At 42.0% G+C, this 19,867-nt stretch overlaps 1 protein-coding gene across 1 annotated transcript in view; it reads left to right on the forward strand.

The window, feature by feature from the left end:
* Sec23b (SEC23 homolog B, COPII coat complex component) overlaps window positions 1–16,230 on the forward strand; it is a 52,836-nt gene extending 36,606 nt beyond the window's left edge. The window contains exons 15-20 of the mRNA XM_045156712.1: window positions 2,827–2,904; window positions 4,907–5,068; window positions 8,947–9,033; window positions 12,823–12,978; window positions 13,679–13,744; window positions 15,059–16,230. Of these exons, the coding sequence (XP_045012647.1) occupies window positions 2,827–2,904; window positions 4,907–5,068; window positions 8,947–9,033; window positions 12,823–12,978; window positions 13,679–13,744; window positions 15,059–15,148 (639 nt within the window). The 3' untranslated portion in view covers window positions 15,149–16,230. The remainder of the gene's footprint in view (window positions 1–2,826; window positions 2,905–4,906; window positions 5,069–8,946; window positions 9,034–12,822; window positions 12,979–13,678; window positions 13,745–15,058) is intronic.
* Window positions 16,231–19,867: the final 3,637 nt, after the last annotated feature.

Consider the following 19,867-nt stretch of genomic DNA (forward strand, 5'->3'; position numbering starts at 1 on the left):
TCTCACATCTGGAAGCCTGCCTTTCCCACTCATGACAGAACAACAGAGCAAATACTTCAGATCCCTTGGTTGTCAAAGGAAATTTCCAATAGGTCCGCCAACCCAACATGCAGGTACTTGGCAGAGGGGGAACCCAGTGGATGGCAGGGGGCAGGCTTGTCTAATGTTGCCACCATGGCTTCAGTGGGCTAGTTCTGGACACTGAGAACCAGTGCACATACTCATCCCCTGGGCTCTGTCTGTCATTCACAAATGATTTTAAAGCATGGGACAACACTGTGTTTACATTTAATACCACCATATGAGGAAAATTGGATGGAAAAAGGGCTATTGTTATGATGGATGATTTTGTAGGCTCACGGGAGCTGAGACAAGGGTGTCAATAGAAATGGAGGGAACAGAAGATTTGGATCAAGAAAGAGAATTAAGGGAAGGATGGAGGGAGAGAGGGACAAAACCCTTATGAAACCTTTGTTTCAGTTTCTTGTCATATATTTGTCATAGCAGTAAGAAAGTCATTGTTGGGCTGGAGAGATGGCTTAGCAGTTAAGGCACTTGCCTGCAAAGCCTACGGATCCATGTGCAACTCTCCAGGTCCCATGTAAGCCAGACGCACAAAGTGACACAAGCACACAAGGTCACATGTGTGCACAAGGTGGTACATGCATCTGGAAGTCTATTGCAGAAGCTGGAGGCCCTGGCATGCCAGTTCTCTCCCCCTCCCCTTCTCCCTCTGTCTCCTCTCTTCTCTCTTGCATAACCAAAAAGAAAAGGCTAGTCTTTTGGGCTCGCCTCAAAAAAAAAAAAAAAAGGATAGATAGATAGATGGGGGGATGCGTGCGCACGCACGCACACACACACACACACACACACACACACACAGAGGCAGTGTTGATGTGGGTAACAGCAAGGATGATGGTGAGGTAGAAACAACGGAGAGCAACTTTAGGGTGGGTAGAAGGCAAACCTTTTTTTTTTGTTTGTTTTTTGCTTTTTCTAAATTGGAAAAATGTATCTTTGATAGGCTGAATGTAAACTAGAAAAATTAGTTCAAAGAAAGTGACTGTACGGTTAGGCGGAAGTCCCATCTGCAGCTTAGGCTATGCGAGTGACTTGGATGACATTGGTCTGCTTCTGGTGTTCATTAATGAGAGCAGGGCAGCAGGGAGGGGCAAATACTACAACCTCTGAGAAGCTCACACTTAGGAGAGGGCGGATAAGGAGCCTGGAACCCACAGACCGATTACAGATGTGACGAGACAGAAGAAAGCGACTGTTTTAGGAGCTGAAGAAAGTTTTAAGAAAATTGGAGAACTGAAAGGTCATCTGATTTGATAGGCAGAAGGCAATTGCTAGGGCTGAGTTTTCAGAAAACTAGTGGCAGGAAGAAGTCTTGGCCTGAAATAATGGCTAGGCTGAGCATGGTGGTGCATGCTTGTACTCTTAGCACTTAGAAGGTTGATGCAAGAGATTATCATGTTTCTAGCCTAGCCTGGACTGCACAGTGAGATCCTGTCTCTAAGATTAAAAAAAAAAAAATAGGGCTGGAGAGATGGCTTAGCCATTAAGGCATTTGCCTACAAAGCCAGAGGACCCTGGTTCAATTCCCTAGGACCCACGTAACACAAGTACACAAGGGGCATATGAGTCTGGAGTTGGTTGGCACTGGCTGAAGGTCCTGACATGCCCATTCTGTCTGTCTCTCCCTCTCAAATAAATAAATTAATTAGAAATTAAAAAAAAAATAGCCAAAGGAAGGGTAGGACTCTTTCAGATACAAAATGGCCCAAATAGGGCTAGAGAGATGGCTTAGCAGTTAAGGCACTTGCCTGCAAAGCCAAAGGACCTAGGTTCAGTTCTCCAGGACCCATGTAAGCCAGATGCATAAGGTGACACATGTGTCTGGAGTTCGTTTGCAGTGGCTGGAGGCCCTGGTATGCCCATTCTGTCTTGGCTAACCCTACCCCCCTCCTGCTTCTTTCTTGCTCTCTCTTAAATAAGTTAATCAAAAAAAAATCACTGATTTAAAAAAAATGGCTTAATCTCCGTGACCTTGCAGTACCTGACACTACTTGCACAAGACCATTGTAATAGGAGGAAAAGATGATGACATCAAAATAAAAGAGAGACTGATTAAGAGGGGGGAGGGGTATGATGGAGAGTGGAGTTGCAAAGGGAAAAGTGGGGTGGAATTACTATGGTTTATTGTCTATAATTATGAAAGTTGTCAATAAAAATAAAATAAAATAGAAATATAAAATTAAGTGCATAAAAATAAAATAATAAAACAAAAGATTAAAAATGAAATAAATATGGCAGGAAGAGAGAACATTGTGGTTCAGAAACCTACCACTGAAAGAGAATCAAATCAAATTGAATGAGAGAACGGGGGAGGTATGTCTGTAATTACTAGTGTACGTGGTCTTACAGGGTTTATCATATTGAAGAGGTGCCTTAGAGAGTTCGTTGAGCACATCTGTGGTCAGGGTGGTTCGGAAATCAGCATTACCTGGAGTTGGTTAAAGATGCAGAATGTCCAGCTCTTCCCACAGAATTTGCCTTTCCTTTTAAATCCTAGGGATTGAATCTAGGGCCTTGCGCATGCTAAAGTGTGTGTTCTGCCACTGAATTATAGCCCTACTTCCTAGAGTCTTTATTAATAAGACCAGGTGACTCCTGGAGATTTGTCTGCCCTTTACCCTTTGTGCCTGAGAAGTGCTTCAAGGAAGCACAGAGTTAAGATCACAACATATCTCTTAGCTTGGGATTTTTGTAGATGACACTAACTTGGAATTTTCTTCTCTTTCTCTCTTCCACTTTCAACAGTGTCAGAAGTTTGGACAGTACAACAAAGAAGACCCTACTTCTTTCAGGTTATCGGATTCTTTCTCTCTGTATCCTCAGGTAAGAAATGCATGTTTTCAGAAATATAGAAGAATAAATTGTGATAGAAATTACCTCTGTGTTCTTAGAATACAGTGAAGCTTTTGGAAGTCAGCAGTACTCACCTCTGTGCCACCAGCACACGAGTGAAGACGTTGTGGTTCGAGGCTCTGACTATAGGTGACAAAGGTTATGCCACTTCTTCTGAACCCCACCCTTCTCTGTAAGTGAGGAGATGTGTATTGCTCTGAGCATTGCATGAGCCGAGGCCCCTCAAGTGTACGGCACTTACATGGTGCTTTGTACCATGCAGCCAGCCAGTAGCTGCGGTCCTGGGACTTGCAGGTGCCCATGCCTGAGCAGTGGAGGTCATGCAGTGTGGGTAGAGATCTGGACTGGCCAGTCAGGGTGGCCATCCGGCACTGGCCTTGCTGCTGTTCATTTTAGATGAGGTTCTTAGAAGGGAGCCTGTGAAATCCTTGCTTCCAGAGGACCCTCGCTCAGTAGCCATTGTGGAAAGCAGACAGATTTGGTGCTTTTCTGATTGTGCCCACCACTTCAGGTCCATTGGGTCCCACTGGATTCCCCCCTCACCAGATCCTGGTAATTCTCTAAGAGCACACTTTGGAAACCACTGGAGGAGATGATTCCTATGAGGTTTGGTTGGTTTCCCTGCCCCCCCCCTTTTTGTGAGTGCATTCTAGAGTAAAGATAAAGAACCAGTCTCTTGAGCCAGACAGACTGTACTAGAGTCCATCTCCGCTTGTCAGCCATGGGGGTGACCTTGGTGCTTCAGTTTCCTTACCTATAAAGTAGGGATGTTAAGAGAGCCTCACACAGGTTTATCAAAGAGATTCAATAATTCCTTTTTTTAAATTTAAATTTAATTTTATTTATTTGCAAGCAAAGAGATAGAAGACAAGAGACAGAGAGACAATGGGCATGTCAGAGCCTCCAGCCACTGCAAACGAACTCCAGACACATGCACTCCCTTGTGCATCTGGCTTACTGGGGAATCAAACCTGGGTCCTTTGGCTTCACAGGCAAGCGTCTTAACTGCTAAACCATCTCTCCAGCCTAGATTCAGTAATTCTTGTCAAGAGCTCTGTTGTTATAAAAAACATAACAGAGTTTATCATCTGAACTTTTTTTTGTGTGTGGATAGGTTTTTATGTAGCCCAGGCTAGCCTTGAAGTCACTGTGTAGCACAGGGATGACCTTGAACTTCTGGTTCTCTTTCCTCTACCTCCTGAGCACTGGAATTACAGGCTGCACTACCACACCTGGTTTGTGTGGTGCTGGGGATTTAACTCAAGGCTCTGTGAATACTGGGCTGCCATTCTACCCATTGAGCCATATCTCTAGTCCAACCTGAACCCTTTTTAAATGGGTAGTTATATAGTATTAGGTACCTTCACATTGTTGTGCAGCAGATCTCTAGAACGTTTCATCTTACAGACCTCAATCAGGTTTACAGACCTATAACCCCAGCACTTAGGAAGCAGAGGGAGGAGAATTTCATGTTTTTGGCCATCCTGGGCTATATAGCAATGCCCTATTTCAAAAACAAAACAAAGCAAGCAAACAACTGCCACACTGGAGCGCTGTCCTCATTAAGCAGTATCTTCCCATTTCCCGCGTCTGCCAATTCCTGGTGTCCTTTGTACTTTCTGTCTGTGAACTCGGAGACCTTTTTCTTACAGTCTAGGTTCTTCAGTGCCACATTACAGCTATATTCTTTTTCTGTGTGTACATACGCATGTTTGCGTATGTGTGGGTGCATGTGTCTGTGCATGTACACATGTATGAAGGTCAGATGACAACCTCTGTTGTCATTCCTCAGCATTGGCCTAGAGTTCACTAATAAGGTAGACTAGCTGGCCAGTAAGCTCCAGGAACACACCTGTCCCATGGGTGCTGGGGATTGAATGTACTTAGGTCTTTATGCTATAAGGCAGGTACTTTACCTATCTATCTACCTCCCTGTCTACCCCCTAATTTTTCTTTTCTTTTGTAAATGCAGTTCATGTTTCATCTGAGAAGATCTCCATTTCTTCAAGTGTTTAACAACAGTCCCGACGAGTCATCTTATTACAGACACCACTTTGCCCGGCAGGATCTGACTCAGTCCCTCATCATGATTCAGCCCATTCTCTACTCTTACTCCTTCCATGGACCCCCAGAGGTAAGGCTGGACATACAAGCTTTTCTGAGAATCGGAATTAATCTAATAAGGGTTTTATCTTATACAAAATATTGTCTTAGAACTATAGAAAATAAAGAAGAAAGAAAGAGAAAAAAAACCCTTTGTGTTTTTATTAACATTGTTTCTGAGTATTTTTAAAAAAGTAGGGGGAACTGGGGAAATGATTCAGCAGTTAAGGCACTTGCCTACAATGCCCAAGGACCCAAGTTTGATTCTCCAGTGCCCACATAATGCCAGATGTACAAGGGGGCACATGCGTCTGGAGTTTGTAGTGGCTGGAGGCCCTGGCGTGCCCATCCTCTCTCCTTCTATCTTCCTCTTTTTCTTTCTCTCTCTCAAATGAATAATAAAATGTTTTAAATTTATTTATTTATTTATTTTTTTTTAAATTATATTTTTATTTATTAGAGACAGAGAGTGGGTGAGAGTGAGAACGGGTGCGTCAGGGCCTCCAGCCGCTGCAAACGAAATCCACGTGCGTGCGCCCCCTTGTGCATCTGGCTTACGTGGGACCTGGAGAATCGAACCTGGGTCCTTAGGCTTCGCAGGCGAGCGCCTTAACGGCAAAGCCATCTCTCCAGCCCTTTTAAATTTATTTATTTGAAAGATTGAGAGGAAGAGGCAGACAGACAGAGAGAGTGAGTATGGATATGTCAGGGCCTCTTGTCAATGTAAATGAACTCCAGATGCATGTGCCACTGTGTGCATCTGGCTTTACGTGGGTACTGGGGAATCAAACCTAGGCCATAAAGCTTTTTAAGCAAGTGTTTTTAACCACTGAGCCATCCTTCCATCCCAAATCTGAAACTTGAAAAATTTTTATATTTGTTCTTTTCAGAGAGAGAGAGAGAGAGAAAGAAGTAGAGAGAGGGAGAGGGAGAAGAGAGAGAAAGAGAATAGGGACACCAGGGCATCCAAACAAACTCCAGACACATGCACCATTTTGTGCATCTGGCCTATGTGGGTCCTGGAGACTCAAACCTGGGTCCCTTGGCTTTGCAGGCAAGCACCTTAACCATTAAGCTATCTCTACAGCCCTGCAGAAACTTTTTAAAATAAATGTTTATCTATTTGCAAGCACAGAGAAAGAGAGAATGAGGATGAGAATAGATATGCTAGGGCCTGTAGCCTCTGCAGATGAACTGCAGATGCATGCAGCACTTTATGCATCTGGCTTTACCTGGGTACTGGGAAATTGAACCTAGATTGAGCCGGGCGTGGTGGCGCACGCCTTTAATCCCAGCACTCGGGAGGCAGAGGTAGGAGGATCGCAGTGAGTTCAAGGCTACCCTGAGACTCCATAGCGAATTCCAGGTCAGCCTGAACTAGAGTGAGACCCTACCTCGAAAAACCAAAAAAAGAAAAAAAAAAAAAAGAAAAAAAAAAGAATCTAGATTGTTAGGCTTTGCAGACAAGTGCCTTAACTGCTGAGCCATGTCTCTAGTCCACTAAAGGAGAAACTTCTTAAATTTTTAGAAAATATTTTAGTTTTTCTTTATTTATTTGAGGAGGGGGGAAGAGAGAGAGAGAGAGAATGGGCATGCTAGGACCTCCAGCCACTGCAAATGAACTCCAAATGTGTGCGCCCCCTTGTGCATCTGGCTTACATGGTCCTGGAGAATTGAACCTGGGTCCTTTGGCTTTGCAGGCAAGTGCCTTAACCACTAAGCAATTTCTCCAGCTCCAGGAGAAACTTTTTAAAGTACTCATGTTCTATTTTATAGAAAAAAAAAGTTGCCTGATAGGCAAGCCAGCAATAATTTCTAAACTTTTAAAATTTATTTAGGTATTTGTGTGTGTGTGTGTGTGTGTATACACACACATACATACATATACACCATATGTATGCCATGACATGCATATGAAGGTCAGAGGAGTTGTTTGTGCTCCACCATCATTGAGACTGGGTCCTTGCCACTGCAAACTTGAAAGCAACTTTACATGTGTGCTGGGGAATTGGAGAATTGAACCTGAGCTGGCAAGCTTGGCTGTGACAACTGCCTTGAACAAATAAACCTTCTATCTAGCCCCAAATTATGATCATCTTGAAAGTAAAAAACAACAACAAAACTGTAATTTTATTTATTTATTTTTATTGACAACTTCCATAATTGTAAACAATATCTCATGGTAATTCCCTCCCTCACCCCACTTTCCCATTTGAAACTTTACTCTATCATACCCCTCCCTTTCTCAAATCACTTTTATTTTGATATCATGATCTTTTCCTCCTATTATGTTGGTCTTATGTAGATAGTGTCAGGCACTGTGAGGTCATGAATATCCAGGCCATTTTGTGTCTGGAGGCGCATGTTGTAAGGAGTCCTACTCTTCCTTTGGTTCTTATGTTCTTTCTTCCACCTCTTCTGCAATGGAACCTGAGCCTTGATGTGATAGAGATACTGCAGTGCTGAGCACTCCTCTGTCATGTCTTCTCAGCACCATCGTGCCTTCTCAGTCATCCCAAGGTCACTGCCATCTGAAAAGAGAAGCTTCTCTAACCAAAAGTGAGAGTAGCATTAATATATGGGTATGAACATTAAAAGAAGTGCTTTCTGGGAAGTTTGGTGAGCATAGAATGTACATTTAGCCAGACAGCAGCAGACATTATACCCCTAGGGCTCATGAGTACCCCTGTTGTAGGTTTTCAGTATCAGGGATGTATTTCCTCCCATGAAGCAGGCCTACAGTCAAAGTAGAGGGTGGTTGGTTTTCCCCATAACAGACATGCCACTATTGTACCCATTGGTTCATTTGGCCTGACTGGCCAAATCAAAGCTGTAATTTTAAGTTACATGTAGTAGAAATACAAAAATAAAGAACTAGCCGGGCATGGTGGCACACGCCTTTAATCCCAGCATTTGGGAGGCAGAGGTAGGAGGATCACTGTGAGTTCGAGGCCACCCTGAGACTACATAGTGAATTCCAGGTCAGCCTGGGCTAGAGTGAGACCCTACCTCAAAAAAAACAAAAACAAAAACAAAAACAAACAAACAAACAAACAAACAAAAAAAACCCAAAAATAAAAATAAAAATAAAGAACTAGAACTAGGCAGACCTAACTCAGAATGTGTTATTCTTAGGTGCAATATTTTTTTATTTTTACTTTATATTTTGTTTTCTTGAGGTAGGCTCTCGTGCTAGCTCAGGTTGACCTGGAATTTACTATGTAGTCTCAGTGTGGGCTCAAACTCACAATGATCCTCCTACTTCTGCCTTCCGAGTGCTGGGGTTAAAGGCTTGTGCAACCATGTCCAGCTCAATGTTTTCTTAAGTAATGTTATTTTTATTATTGGAATACAAATCATAATAAATTTTGTAGTACACTTTGAAAACTCGTATTAAGTGTGTTTTTCATATAGCCATCCCTATTCTAACTGTAGTTGAAGTAGAATTAAGAAAAAGATCAGCTTGATGTAATACATTTCTAGCACAAAACTGAAAGTGTTAAGAATTATTTCTGGCCAGTAGTGGTGGCACACACTTTTGATCTCAGTGCTTTGGAGGCAGAGGCAGGAGGATCACTGTGAATTTGAGGCCAGCCTGAGACAACAGTGAGTTCTAGATCAGCCTGAGCTAGTGTCCTACCTAAAAAATAAAAATAAAAAAAAAAAACAAAACGCAGAATTATTTCTGGTTTCTAGACCACGAGATGCCATCACTTTCTCTTTCCAGTTAATGACTGATTATTTAGAGCCTGTTTCTTATACAAAATTGACTTAGAACCACTGACTTGGGGAGTAGAAAATGGAAGTATAACTTGCTTCCTGGCTTTTCTATGGACCCCCAGGTGTGGGGTGGAATGGTTGCTGGTGGGGAAGGAGGAGGACCAATACCCTGCCCCTCTCTTCCTGTAGCCGGTGCTCTTGGACAGCAGTAGCATCCTCGCAGACAGAATCTTGCTGATGGACACCTTCTTCCAAATTGTCATTTATCTTGGGGAGGTAAGATGATATTGCAAGTTTCTCTTTTAACTGTTGTTTTTATTTTCTTGTTTCTTAATTTGGATTTTCTGGCATTTTAAATAAGAATTTGTGCTTAGAGTATCCCCAGTTTACTGTTAAAGAGTACAGTGGTTTTTCTAGTGAATAAAATCTCCTTTAGGTCCCTGGAATGCTTGTGTAATTTGGAAGATAAATAATATTTGCTTTAAGTAAATCACAAATGATCCTTTGAAATCAGTATAATTCATTTCTATATATAAGTTGTCAGGCCAGACCAGTTTAATCTTCCTCAATTATCTCTTTTTTTAAAGATTTATTTTTATTTATTTATTAGACACAGAGAGAGAATGGGTGCACCAGAGCCTCTAGCCACTGTATATGAACTCCAACACATGCACCACCATGTGCATCTGGCTTACGTAGGACCTGGAGAATCAAGCCTGGGTCCTTAGGCTTTGCAGGCATGTGCTTTAACTGCTAAGCCATCTCTAGCCCCTCAGCAATCTCTTGATGCACATTACAATCTTTTCAGAGTCTATGAGATAGGATGGAAGCCGCAGTTTTGTTTATTTTTTATTTTTATTTTTGTTTTATTTTTCTTCAAGGTAGGGTCTTGCTCTAGCCCAGGGTTACCTGGAATTCACTCTGTAGTCTCAGGCTGGCCTTGAGCTCACAGCAATTCTCCTACTTTTGCCTCTCAAGTGCTGGAATTAAAATCATGTGCCACCATGCCCAGCTAGAACTGCAGTTTTTTAAATTTATTTATTTATTTGCGAGAGAGAGGGAGAGAAATAGGCAGGTAGAGAGAGAGAGAGAGAATTGGTGCACCAGGGCCTCCAGTCACTTCAAATGAACTCCAGATACGTGTGCCCCTTGTGCATCTGGCTTATGTGAGTCCTGAGGAATCACACCTGGATCCTTTGGCTTTGCAGGCAAGCGCCTTAACCAAGCCATCTTTCCAAACCGAGCTGCGTTTTTTATTTTTAATATTTATTTATTTGAGAGCAACAGACAGAGAAAGAGGCAGATACGGGGGGGGGGGGGGGAAGAAAATGGGTGCGCCAGGGCCTCCAGACACTGCAAATGAACTTCAGATGCTTGCGCCCCCTTGTGCATCTGGCTAACATGGGTCCTGGGGAATTGAGCCTCAAACTGGGTTCCTTAAGCTTCACAGGCAAGGGCCTAATCGCTGAGCTATCTCTCCAGCCCAAGCTGCAGTTTTTTTTAATCAATGAAATAGCCTGGAATTTGGCACAGAGATTTACTTACATGAGGGCTGTGGGTCCTTAGGTTGGCTGTGGATGGCTTCCAAAAGATAATTTATTTCTTTCTACAAGTTCATATCCTAAGAAAGGAGATGGTCTGGGTGTGGTGGTGCACGCCTTTAATCCCAGTACTTGGGAGGCAGAAGTAGGAGGATCGCTATGAGTTCAAGGCCATTCTGAGACTACATAGTGAGTTTCAGGACAGCCTGGGCTAGAGTGAAACTCTACCTCTAACCCTCCCCCCCCAAAAGGAGATAGTTTATTTGAATTGATTGCATCTTAATGGGAAAAATAAATCCTTTAATCAAACATTATATACAGTGATGTTTATCTTCTATTTTATATTCTTTACCTTCAGTAAATTGCTTTGGCAATTGATTTGGCATCCTGGAGTGTAAACATTAGAAGTTTTCAAATGCTCTGAAAATAGATGCTTTAGAATCTCCTTAATAACTTAGAAAGTACTAGTTGCCTAATATTTCGTAAATGTCTCATAACTTGAAACTTTTACAACATGTTTATTCCCAGTGTGCTAGCTACTCACCGACAGCTGTTAGGCTTTCGGAAGTGGTCCTAGATCGAGGGCCATTCAGTGGCCAGCTAGTTGCTCTTATTGGTCGTGTAGGTTTATTTGTCCTTAGCTTACCCCTTATAGACATTTTTGGGTTTACTCATATTGACTTATTTGTTGAGCACCTTCTTGTACAAGTGAGGGTTCTGAAGATAGGAGAACTACTTAGTTTTTGCTCTGCAAACCTGAGTCTGCTGGTTAGGAACTCTACGACCCATGGAGGAAGATTTGTTCTACTTATAGTTAGTTATAAAAAAAATTGAGACCTGGACAATGGTAGCTAGAGAAGCAGCCAAGGGCATGCTGTAGAGAAGCCTCTGGCAGGTGTCATATTCACAGTTCTTTTGTTAAAGCACATCAAATGGGAATGGAGAGATAGCTCACTGGATAAGGCACTTGCTGGCAAAGCCTAAGGACCTGCATTCAGTTCCCCAGTACCCATGTAAAGACAGATACACTAGGTGGCACATGCATCTAGAATTCATTGTCAGTGGCTAGAGACCATGGTGCACCTATTCTGTCTCTCTCCATCACTCTCAAATAAATAAATAGATGGAGCCAGGCACAGTGACACATGCCTTTAATCCCAGCACTCGGGAAGCAGAGGTAGGAGTGAGTTCGAGGCCACATAGTGACAGTACATAGTGAATTCCAGGTCATCCTGGACTAGAGTGAAACCCTGCCTCAAAAAATGAATAAATAAATAAATAAAATATTTTTAAAAATACATCAAATGCATACTCTATGTTGCTCTTTTTCCATTTACCTCCCCACTGCTTACTGTGTTAGTATGCCCTAATCAGCAAGAGAAATCATTAGTCTACTTACAAAGTTATATAAATTAGCTAGTGGATATTTCTTGATTCTTTATTCATGTGCAAGATATTTTCTAGGCTAGTGACTGAGGAGTCTAGAAGGATGGGACACAGAAAGTATTCAGCCCAGTAGGGGAAACAAATAGTCTTTGTTTTCCACAGTTTGTATTACCTTTCTTTTTCATAGTAATATTTTCCTCTCATTGCCTTGTTAAGACTCATAATTTGTTATAGCTTTTATCTCCCACTTCAGAGCCCAGGAGGATCAGGGGACAGGGACGGGTTCGTCCCACCCAGGGTGCATGACTGGAAGAAGGGAGTAATGTGTGTGGTGCTAGGAAAAGACAAGGAAGCCAGGTGTGGTCATGGGTGCCTTTAATCCCTGCACTGGGGAGGCATAGGTAGAAGGATTGCTGTGAGTTTGAGGCTAGCCTGGGAGTACATAGTCGTGAATTCCAGGTCAGCCTGGGCTAGAACAAGACCCTACTTCTAAAAACTAAATCAAAAAGAAGAGCGGGGGGAGGGGACAGAAAAGACGAGGGTCATAGTTTTTACGTTGGCAGCCAATAGATCCTTTCTCGGTCAGGTATGAGGAGATGAGGGGTAGATCGAATGATAGCAGTGGAACTAAAATGGAAGGGCAGTGACTTGAATCTCTTAGAACCTACATGCTGTTAGAGCCGGAAGGCCGTGTGATTGACAGCTGACATTCCTGTGAGAGCTGCATACCCTCTGTGCCCTCCAGCTTTTCTAGGCAGCTCTGCTTTAGTTTCCCTCAGACATTTCTGTTTTTTCAAACAGTATATATTTATTTATTTGCAAGCAGAGAAAGATAGAAAAGAGAGAGAATGGGTGTGCCAGGGCCTTTAGCTGCTGCAAACGAACTCCAGATGCATGCGCCAGTTATTGCATCTGGTTTTATGTGGATAATGGGAACTTGAACCCAGGCTTCAGGCTTTGCAGGCAAACACTTTAACCATAGAGCCATCTCTCCAGCCCTGAAATGTTTCAGTTTTGGCATACAGCTTCTTAACTGGAAACCATTCTTGGGTGGCTTTGGTGGAGGAATATCAGAAGTGTCCATGAAGGCTGCCATCAGTGTTCCAACAAAAGTTCTGGTTGGTTTGTGTTGGTGTAGACTATAGCCCAGTGGCGGAAAGCTGGCTACCAGGACATGCCGGAATATGAAAACTTCAAGCACCTTCTGCAGGCACCACTGGATGACGCTCAAGAAATCTTGCAAGCTCGTTTCCCGATGCCACGCTATGTCAACACGGAGCATGGTGGCAGCCAGGTGAGCCCAGCTCTAGCTGTCATGGTTTCTTTGTTTCATGATCTCTTTTACGGCTGTAAGCCTAAATAGGCAGTTTGCTATCTTACGTGGTGTCAAACTGATGTATAGGTAATCTTCCAATGGTGAGTTTCTTTCTTTCTTTCTTTTTTTAAAGCTGTTTTAGTTCCAGGCTAGTCACTATGCAGTCCATGTTGTTCTCAAATTTGTAATCTGCCTGTCTCTCTCTCCCAAGTGCTGGGATTTTAAGTGTTTACCTCCATGCCCTGATATAAAACTATTAGATTGCCAATGTTTCAGGATCCTTTGTAAGTGGAGAGGCAGTGGGGCTTAAGCTAAAGCAATAGGTTTCTGTGCAGTTAAAAAAATTCTTAATTTGGGCCAGAGAGATGGCTTAGCGGTTAAGCGCTTGGTTGTGAAGTCTAAGGACCCTGGTTCAAGGCTCGATTCCCCAGGTCCCATGTTAGCCAGATGCACAAGGGGGCACACGTGTCTGGAGTTCGTTTACAGTGGCTAGAGGCCCTGGCACGCCTATTCTCTCTCTCTATCTGCCTCTTTCTCTGTCTGTCACTCTTAAATAAATAAAAATAAACCAAAAAAAGTGGAAAAAATCTAAAAAATTCTAATTTAACCATATAAATATTGTAAAAGTATATTTACCTCTTTTTGTTACAATAATATCTTTATTTTTAATTTTTTTAAGGCTCGTTTCCTTTTGTCCAAAGTCAACCCATCTCAGACACACAATAACCTGTATGCCTGGGGACAGGTAAGATTATAAATTTATCTGCAGTTGTAAGAAATAGTACAAAAAGATTCCCTATAAAACTAATTTTTCTCTAATGGTAACATCCTGAAAAATGGCACTTGAATAACACAACCATAATACTGTCATTGACAGTCAAGATGAACATTATCATCTTCACAGTGATCTGTCATATTGCCTTTTATAATCATCACACACTTCCCTTCTCCCTCTCCTGTCCATAACCAGTAATCAACTGCTAATCTGCTTGTTATTTTTTATAATTTGTCATCACTTGTCATATAACTTGTCATCACTTGTTGAGGTGTGTGCGAGTTCCAGGGGGGATGGTGTTGGTTATGTCTTTAGTTTTAACTCATTTGACTAGGTTTTTTTTTTGAGGTAGGGTCTCATTTTAGCTCAGGCTGACCTGGAATTCACTATGTAGTCTCAGGGTGGCCTCGAACTCGTGGCGATCCGCCTACGTCTGCTTCCCTAGTGTTGGGATTAAAGGTGTGTGCCACCACGCCCACTTGACTAGCTTTATTAGCTTCAAATTTGAGATGTATGAAGTGAAAAGAAAAACCCAACTAAATTAGTCCTTGGTTTCCCAAGGTCTCTGGTTTGTCTGCCATTGCCTGTCTCCCCTTTCAAAGTTCTTACATTTGGTTTATATTACAATGTCCAGGGATTTAAGTTGTACTTAAACTAGGAAGAAAGAGAACAATGCATTGTCTTCTCTTTCCCAGAACTTCAGGATCTCTTTGTGTAACATTTTGATCATGCTTACATTTGTCTAATAGCAATAGTTTAGAAAGTTTGAATTTTTTAAAAGAATAAGAAAATTACCTATAAGCACTACTTCTAGCTGTTTGCTAGGTAATATAACCTGTATATGTTGTATGTACATGCTTTTTACTTATTTCCTTAAAAATTTGAGATCTTGCTTCAAACTGAGGTTTCTATCCAGACCTTTTCCCCATAACACTAATAAGCCCTGATCATGTTCTCCTGTCATAAATGCCATCTGTTAGTGGTGTCGCTCATCTCTGACTACACTCCTACACATCTGTTTTAAACAGAATTCCTCAGCTGAGTCCACAGACTTGGGAGGAGGTAGAAAGACATATACTGAGAGCTGTGTCTGCAGTAGGCAGGGGTGGCTGGGTCACAGGAAAGGGTTTTGAGGAACGTTATACTTCTGATGAAAGTAGCAGAGCATGGGGCACTGGGGAGCCGAGTGCCATGGATGAACGCTGTGAGGCCTAGGGGACTTAGCGCAGCAATCCTAGGTGGCTGTGAAGGTCTTTGCCAGCAAGCTTTGTTGTTACATTTCAGGAAACTGGAGCACCCATCCTCACTGATGACGTCAGCCTGCAGGTGTTCATGGATCACTTGAAGAAGCTGGCTGTGTCCAGTGCCTCTTAACCTCAGGGTGTGGCCAGGAAATTGAGAAAAACACTGTCAGATTGTGCTTACAATTGTTCTTAAAAGACTTACTGACATTCCTTTCACCTTCCTGGTGAATTTTAGTAAGTAATCCAAGGAAGTTTTGTATGTATGTCTTTAGATTATAATTTATTTGTATTCCTTATCTCTGCTGCTTTTCCTGCAAATGAAATTGTAACACCATAAATGTTTTGGTAATTGGAGATGCTTACTTGTTTTTTGTATTCTCACGTTAGAGTCTCTATAAAATGAGAGCTTATGTGCTTTGGCTGCTTGTGTAAATGAAAATTGTTATGATCATAAAGGAAATTAATCTGGGTGAAGAAAGCACAGGATAAAATAATACTGATTTGAAATCTGTCTTTTGAGAGCTCAGTGAGGACATATGTATTTGTGTGTGTGTGTGTGTTTGAGAGAGAGAGAGAGAGAGAGAGAGAGAGAGAGAGAGAGAGTGTGTGGGAGAGAGAGAGAGAGATGGATTTCTTCAGTAGTTATCCTGGGCTTAATCCTCATCCACTGTATGAATGTTCAGAAACCAGGGACCAGTATGAAATGTGTGAAGCCACTGAGAGAGTGTGGCTTGGAGGGCACCACCCTGACTCACGGTTAACTGCTTTGATACCAGTCCAGCCCAGAGGACATCAGAAATGGGTGATAGGCTACAAGGGGCTCCAGTGGAGTGGTGACACATTTATCCTGGGCACCAAGTAAAATAACATGAACAGGTACTGTTTTTTAATCAAAGTAGTATATATGTATGGTCAAAACAAAACTGTCACCTTACTTTAGTAACGGTTCCCTCCACTCCCTAAACCTAAACCTCTTCAGAGGTAACATTTCCTGACATGTTTTTGCTGTTCAATTTTATCCACTGTTTTTGAATTCCTGATTTCATACACTAAAGATATTGAGGGGAAATAAATCTGCCCTCCAATTTTTGTGAGCTATACCTTTATTTTTATATGACAATACGGATCAAGTGTACATTCAGGCTTATAGCCATAATTCTGTCCTTGTCTCCAAGTTGGTTGTGACAACTAATAAAAGGCATTTACACTGTTGTGGTGATGTCAGTACTGTTCATGTTGAAATCAGCAGTGGTGCTGCATTGCCCCAGGAATTGGGGGTCTTTGTCATTCTCTGTGTCACTTGAAGGAAAGTCTTCCAAATCACAAGTCAGCGTTGCTTTTCTTACATGTTGGCCCACTTATTTGGATGATTATTTTCTAGATTTGCTGTTTGGATTTTTGTTTTTTCCTCGAGAATTTCTCACTTTTGGTTGCTTCTTGAGAGAAGTTCTGTTTCTGCTTTATAAAAATTTCTGGCTTCTCGGGCTGGAGAGATGGCTTAGCGGTTAAGCGCTTGCCTGTGAAGCCTGAGGACCCCGGTTTGAGGCTTGATTCCCCAGGATCCACGTTAGCCAGACGCTGGAGGCCCTGGGGTGCCCATTCTCTCTCTCTCTGCCTCTTTCTCTGTCTGTTGCTCTCAAATAAATAACAATAAAAATAAATATTTTAAAAATTCTGACTTCTACTGAATGAAGTCTTGTTTTTCCATTTAATTTAAGTTTTTGTTTATTTTAATTAATTCATTTGAGAGTAACAGACAGACACAGAGAAAAAGGCAGAGAGAGAAAGACAGAGAGAGAGAGGGAGAAAATGGGTGTGCCAGAGCCTCCAGCCACTGCAAATGAACTTCAGATGTGTGTGCCCCCTTCTGCATCTGGCTAACGTGGGTCCTGGGGAATTGAGCCTCGAACTGGGGTCCTCAAGCTTCACAGGCAAGTGTTTAAGCACTAAGCTATCTCACCAGCCCATTTTCCATTTATATATATATATATTCTTTTTGAGGCAGGGTTTTACTCCAGCCCAGGCTAAGCTAGAACTTACTCTATAGTCTCAGGTTGACCTTGAACTCATGGTGATCTCTACCTCTTCCTCCCTTCCTCTCTCTTTCTTTCTTTTTCTATAATTAACCATCTTTTTATTTGAGAGTGACAGTGAGAGAAAGAGAGAGAATGGGTGCACCAGGGCTTCCAGCCACTGCAAATGAACTCCAGACATGTGCATCCCCTTGTGCATCTGGCTAACGTGGGTCCTGGGGAATTGAGCCTTGAACCAGGGTCCTTAGGCTTCACAAGCAAGCACTTAACCATTAAGCCATCTCTCCAGCTCTCTTTCTTTTTTTAAATTTTTTTTTCATTTATTTTTATTTACTTATTTGAGAGCAACAGACAGAGAGAGAAAGAGGCAGAGAGAGAGAGAGAGAGAGAGAGAGAGAGAATGGGCGTGCCAGGGCCTCCAGCCACAGCAAATGAACTCCAGACGCATGCGCCCCCTTGCGCATCTGGCTAATGTGGGTTATGGGGAATTGAGCCTCGAACCGGGGTCCTTAGGCTTCACAGGCAAGGGCTTAACCACCCTCCAGCCTCTTTCTTTCTTTTTACAGGCAACTTATATATTTTTTATACTTGGGGATGCTACTTTAGACTTGCTACATAACTATCCCCTTTGGAATCCTGGGTTAGTAGCATTCTTCCTTTGCTTCCCTGTGGAACTTTTTTTTTTTTGTCTCAAGGGCTTTTTCCTAAATGAGTACATGGGAAATAATTGGTCGAACCTAGGCATATCTGCAAGTTGTGCTTGTTCATATTTGACAACTTTTCTGGGTCTAAAACTCAAGGACCAAAATAATTTCCTGTCAGAATTTTAAAGCCAATATCTTACTCATTCAACAACAATTAAAAAAAAACTTCATTTGTTATCTATGGAGCAGTCTTCTTGGTACTGAGTATATAGCCAATGAAATAAAAGTCCCTACCCTCAGGGAGCTTATTTTCTAGTTAGGGAAGACCATAAATTAAAAAAAAAGAAAACTAGAAGTATAGGGGCTGCCTCAGTGGTTAAAGGCATTTCCTTGCACAGCCTGACGACCTAGGTTTGGTTCCTTGAGACCCATGTAAAGCCAGATGTACAAATTGGTGACACATGCATTGAGTTTTGTTTGCAGAAGCAAGAGGCCTTGGCACATCCATTTTCTCTGTTTTTCTCTCCCCTTGCAAATAAATACAATATTTTAAAATAACCAGAAATGATAAATACATTATATATTAGAAGATTATAAGTTGGGTGTGTGGCACTCACTTCTAATCTTAGGTAGAGACAGAGTTCAAGACCAGCCTAGCTTACATAGTCAGTTTAGGCCAACCAAGGCTATGTATCGAGACCCTGTCTCAAAAGAACAAAACAAAATAAAAACCCACAACTATTGCACCAGATTTTATTTTGATACTTTATTTTGGGTGTGATGGTGTACAACTTCAATCCCAGCACTCAGAGGCAGAGGTACAAGGATTGCTGTGACTTTGAGGCCAGCCTGGGACTACAGAGTGAGTGCCAGGTCAGTGTGGGCCTAGATTGAGACTCTACCTTGGGAAAAAAAAAAAAAAAATTAGTGGTCCTCCTACCTCTGCCTACAGAGTGCTGGGATTAAAGGTGTGCACCTCCACTCTGGCTGACTATCTTTTGAATTTGTATTTACTTTCTCCTTCTGTCTCTGCTTTATGTTTTGGAAGTCTTTTCTATGTAACAGTTACATTTTAAATTTCAATAGTTTAGGGGCTGGGGAGTTGGCTCAGTGGTTAAAGGCTCTGCTTGCAAAGCCTGATGACCTGAGTTCAATTCCCTAGTACCCACATAAAGTTAGATGCACAAAGTGGTGCATGCATCTGGAGTTCAGTTGCAGTGGCAGGAGTTTCTGTCATACTCATTCTTTCTCCCTCCTCCTTTCACTCTCTTCTTGCAAATAAATAAAAATATTTTAAATTTTAAGTTTTTATTTCCATGGAATTTTTAATATAACTTTTAAATTGAGACATCTAGTAGAAGAATATGTAAAACTAAGCCAGGCATGGTGGCACACACCTTTAAAATTCCAGCACTTGGGAGGCAGAGGTAGGAGGATTGCTGTGAGTTCAAGGCCACCTTGAGACTGAGTGAATTCAAGGTCAGCCTGGGCTAGAGCAAGACCCTACCTTAAAAAACAAAACGAAACAAACAAACAAACAAAACCTAAACAGATTAAAACTTCTGGAGCTAGAGAGATGGCTTAGTGGGGACCCAGGTTTCATTCCCCAGTACCCACCTAAGTCAGTTGCACAAGGTAAGGCATGTTAGTGGAGTTCATTTGTAGTGGCTAGAGGCTCTGGTGTGCCCATTCTCTCTCTGCCTCTTTCTCTCTCAAGTTAATTAATTTAAAAAAACTAAACTAAAACTTTGTCTTTAGTTCCAGTTCACAGAAAAGAGTATGAGAGATCCAGTTTGTTCTGGTGTACTTTCCATAGCATAGCTGAGTGCCCTGCTAGAGATGACAGTCCTTCACTGTGTTCCAGTGGTTATTTCCAAAGGTGAAGGGGTAGCTATACTTATATTGGATAAAATAGACTTCAAACCAAAAGTAATCAAGAAGATAAGAAGGCCACTTCTTACTTAACAAGGGAACAATCCAACAAGAGGGTATCACAATCATCAGTCTTTAAATTTAATTTTTGTTTATTTTTATTTATTTATTTGAGACTGACAGAGATAGAAAGAAGCAGATAGGGAGAGAGAGAATGAGCATGCCAGGGCTTCCAGCCACTGCAAACGAATTCCAGACGCATGTGCCCCCTTGCACATCTGGCTAACGTGGGTCCTGGAG

The sequence above is a fragment of the Jaculus jaculus genome, chromosome 8 (assembly GCF_020740685.1).
Source record: "Jaculus jaculus isolate mJacJac1 chromosome 8, mJacJac1.mat.Y.cur, whole genome shotgun sequence".
In the NCBI taxonomy this organism is placed as follows: domain Eukaryota; kingdom Metazoa; phylum Chordata; class Mammalia; order Rodentia; family Dipodidae; genus Jaculus; species Jaculus jaculus.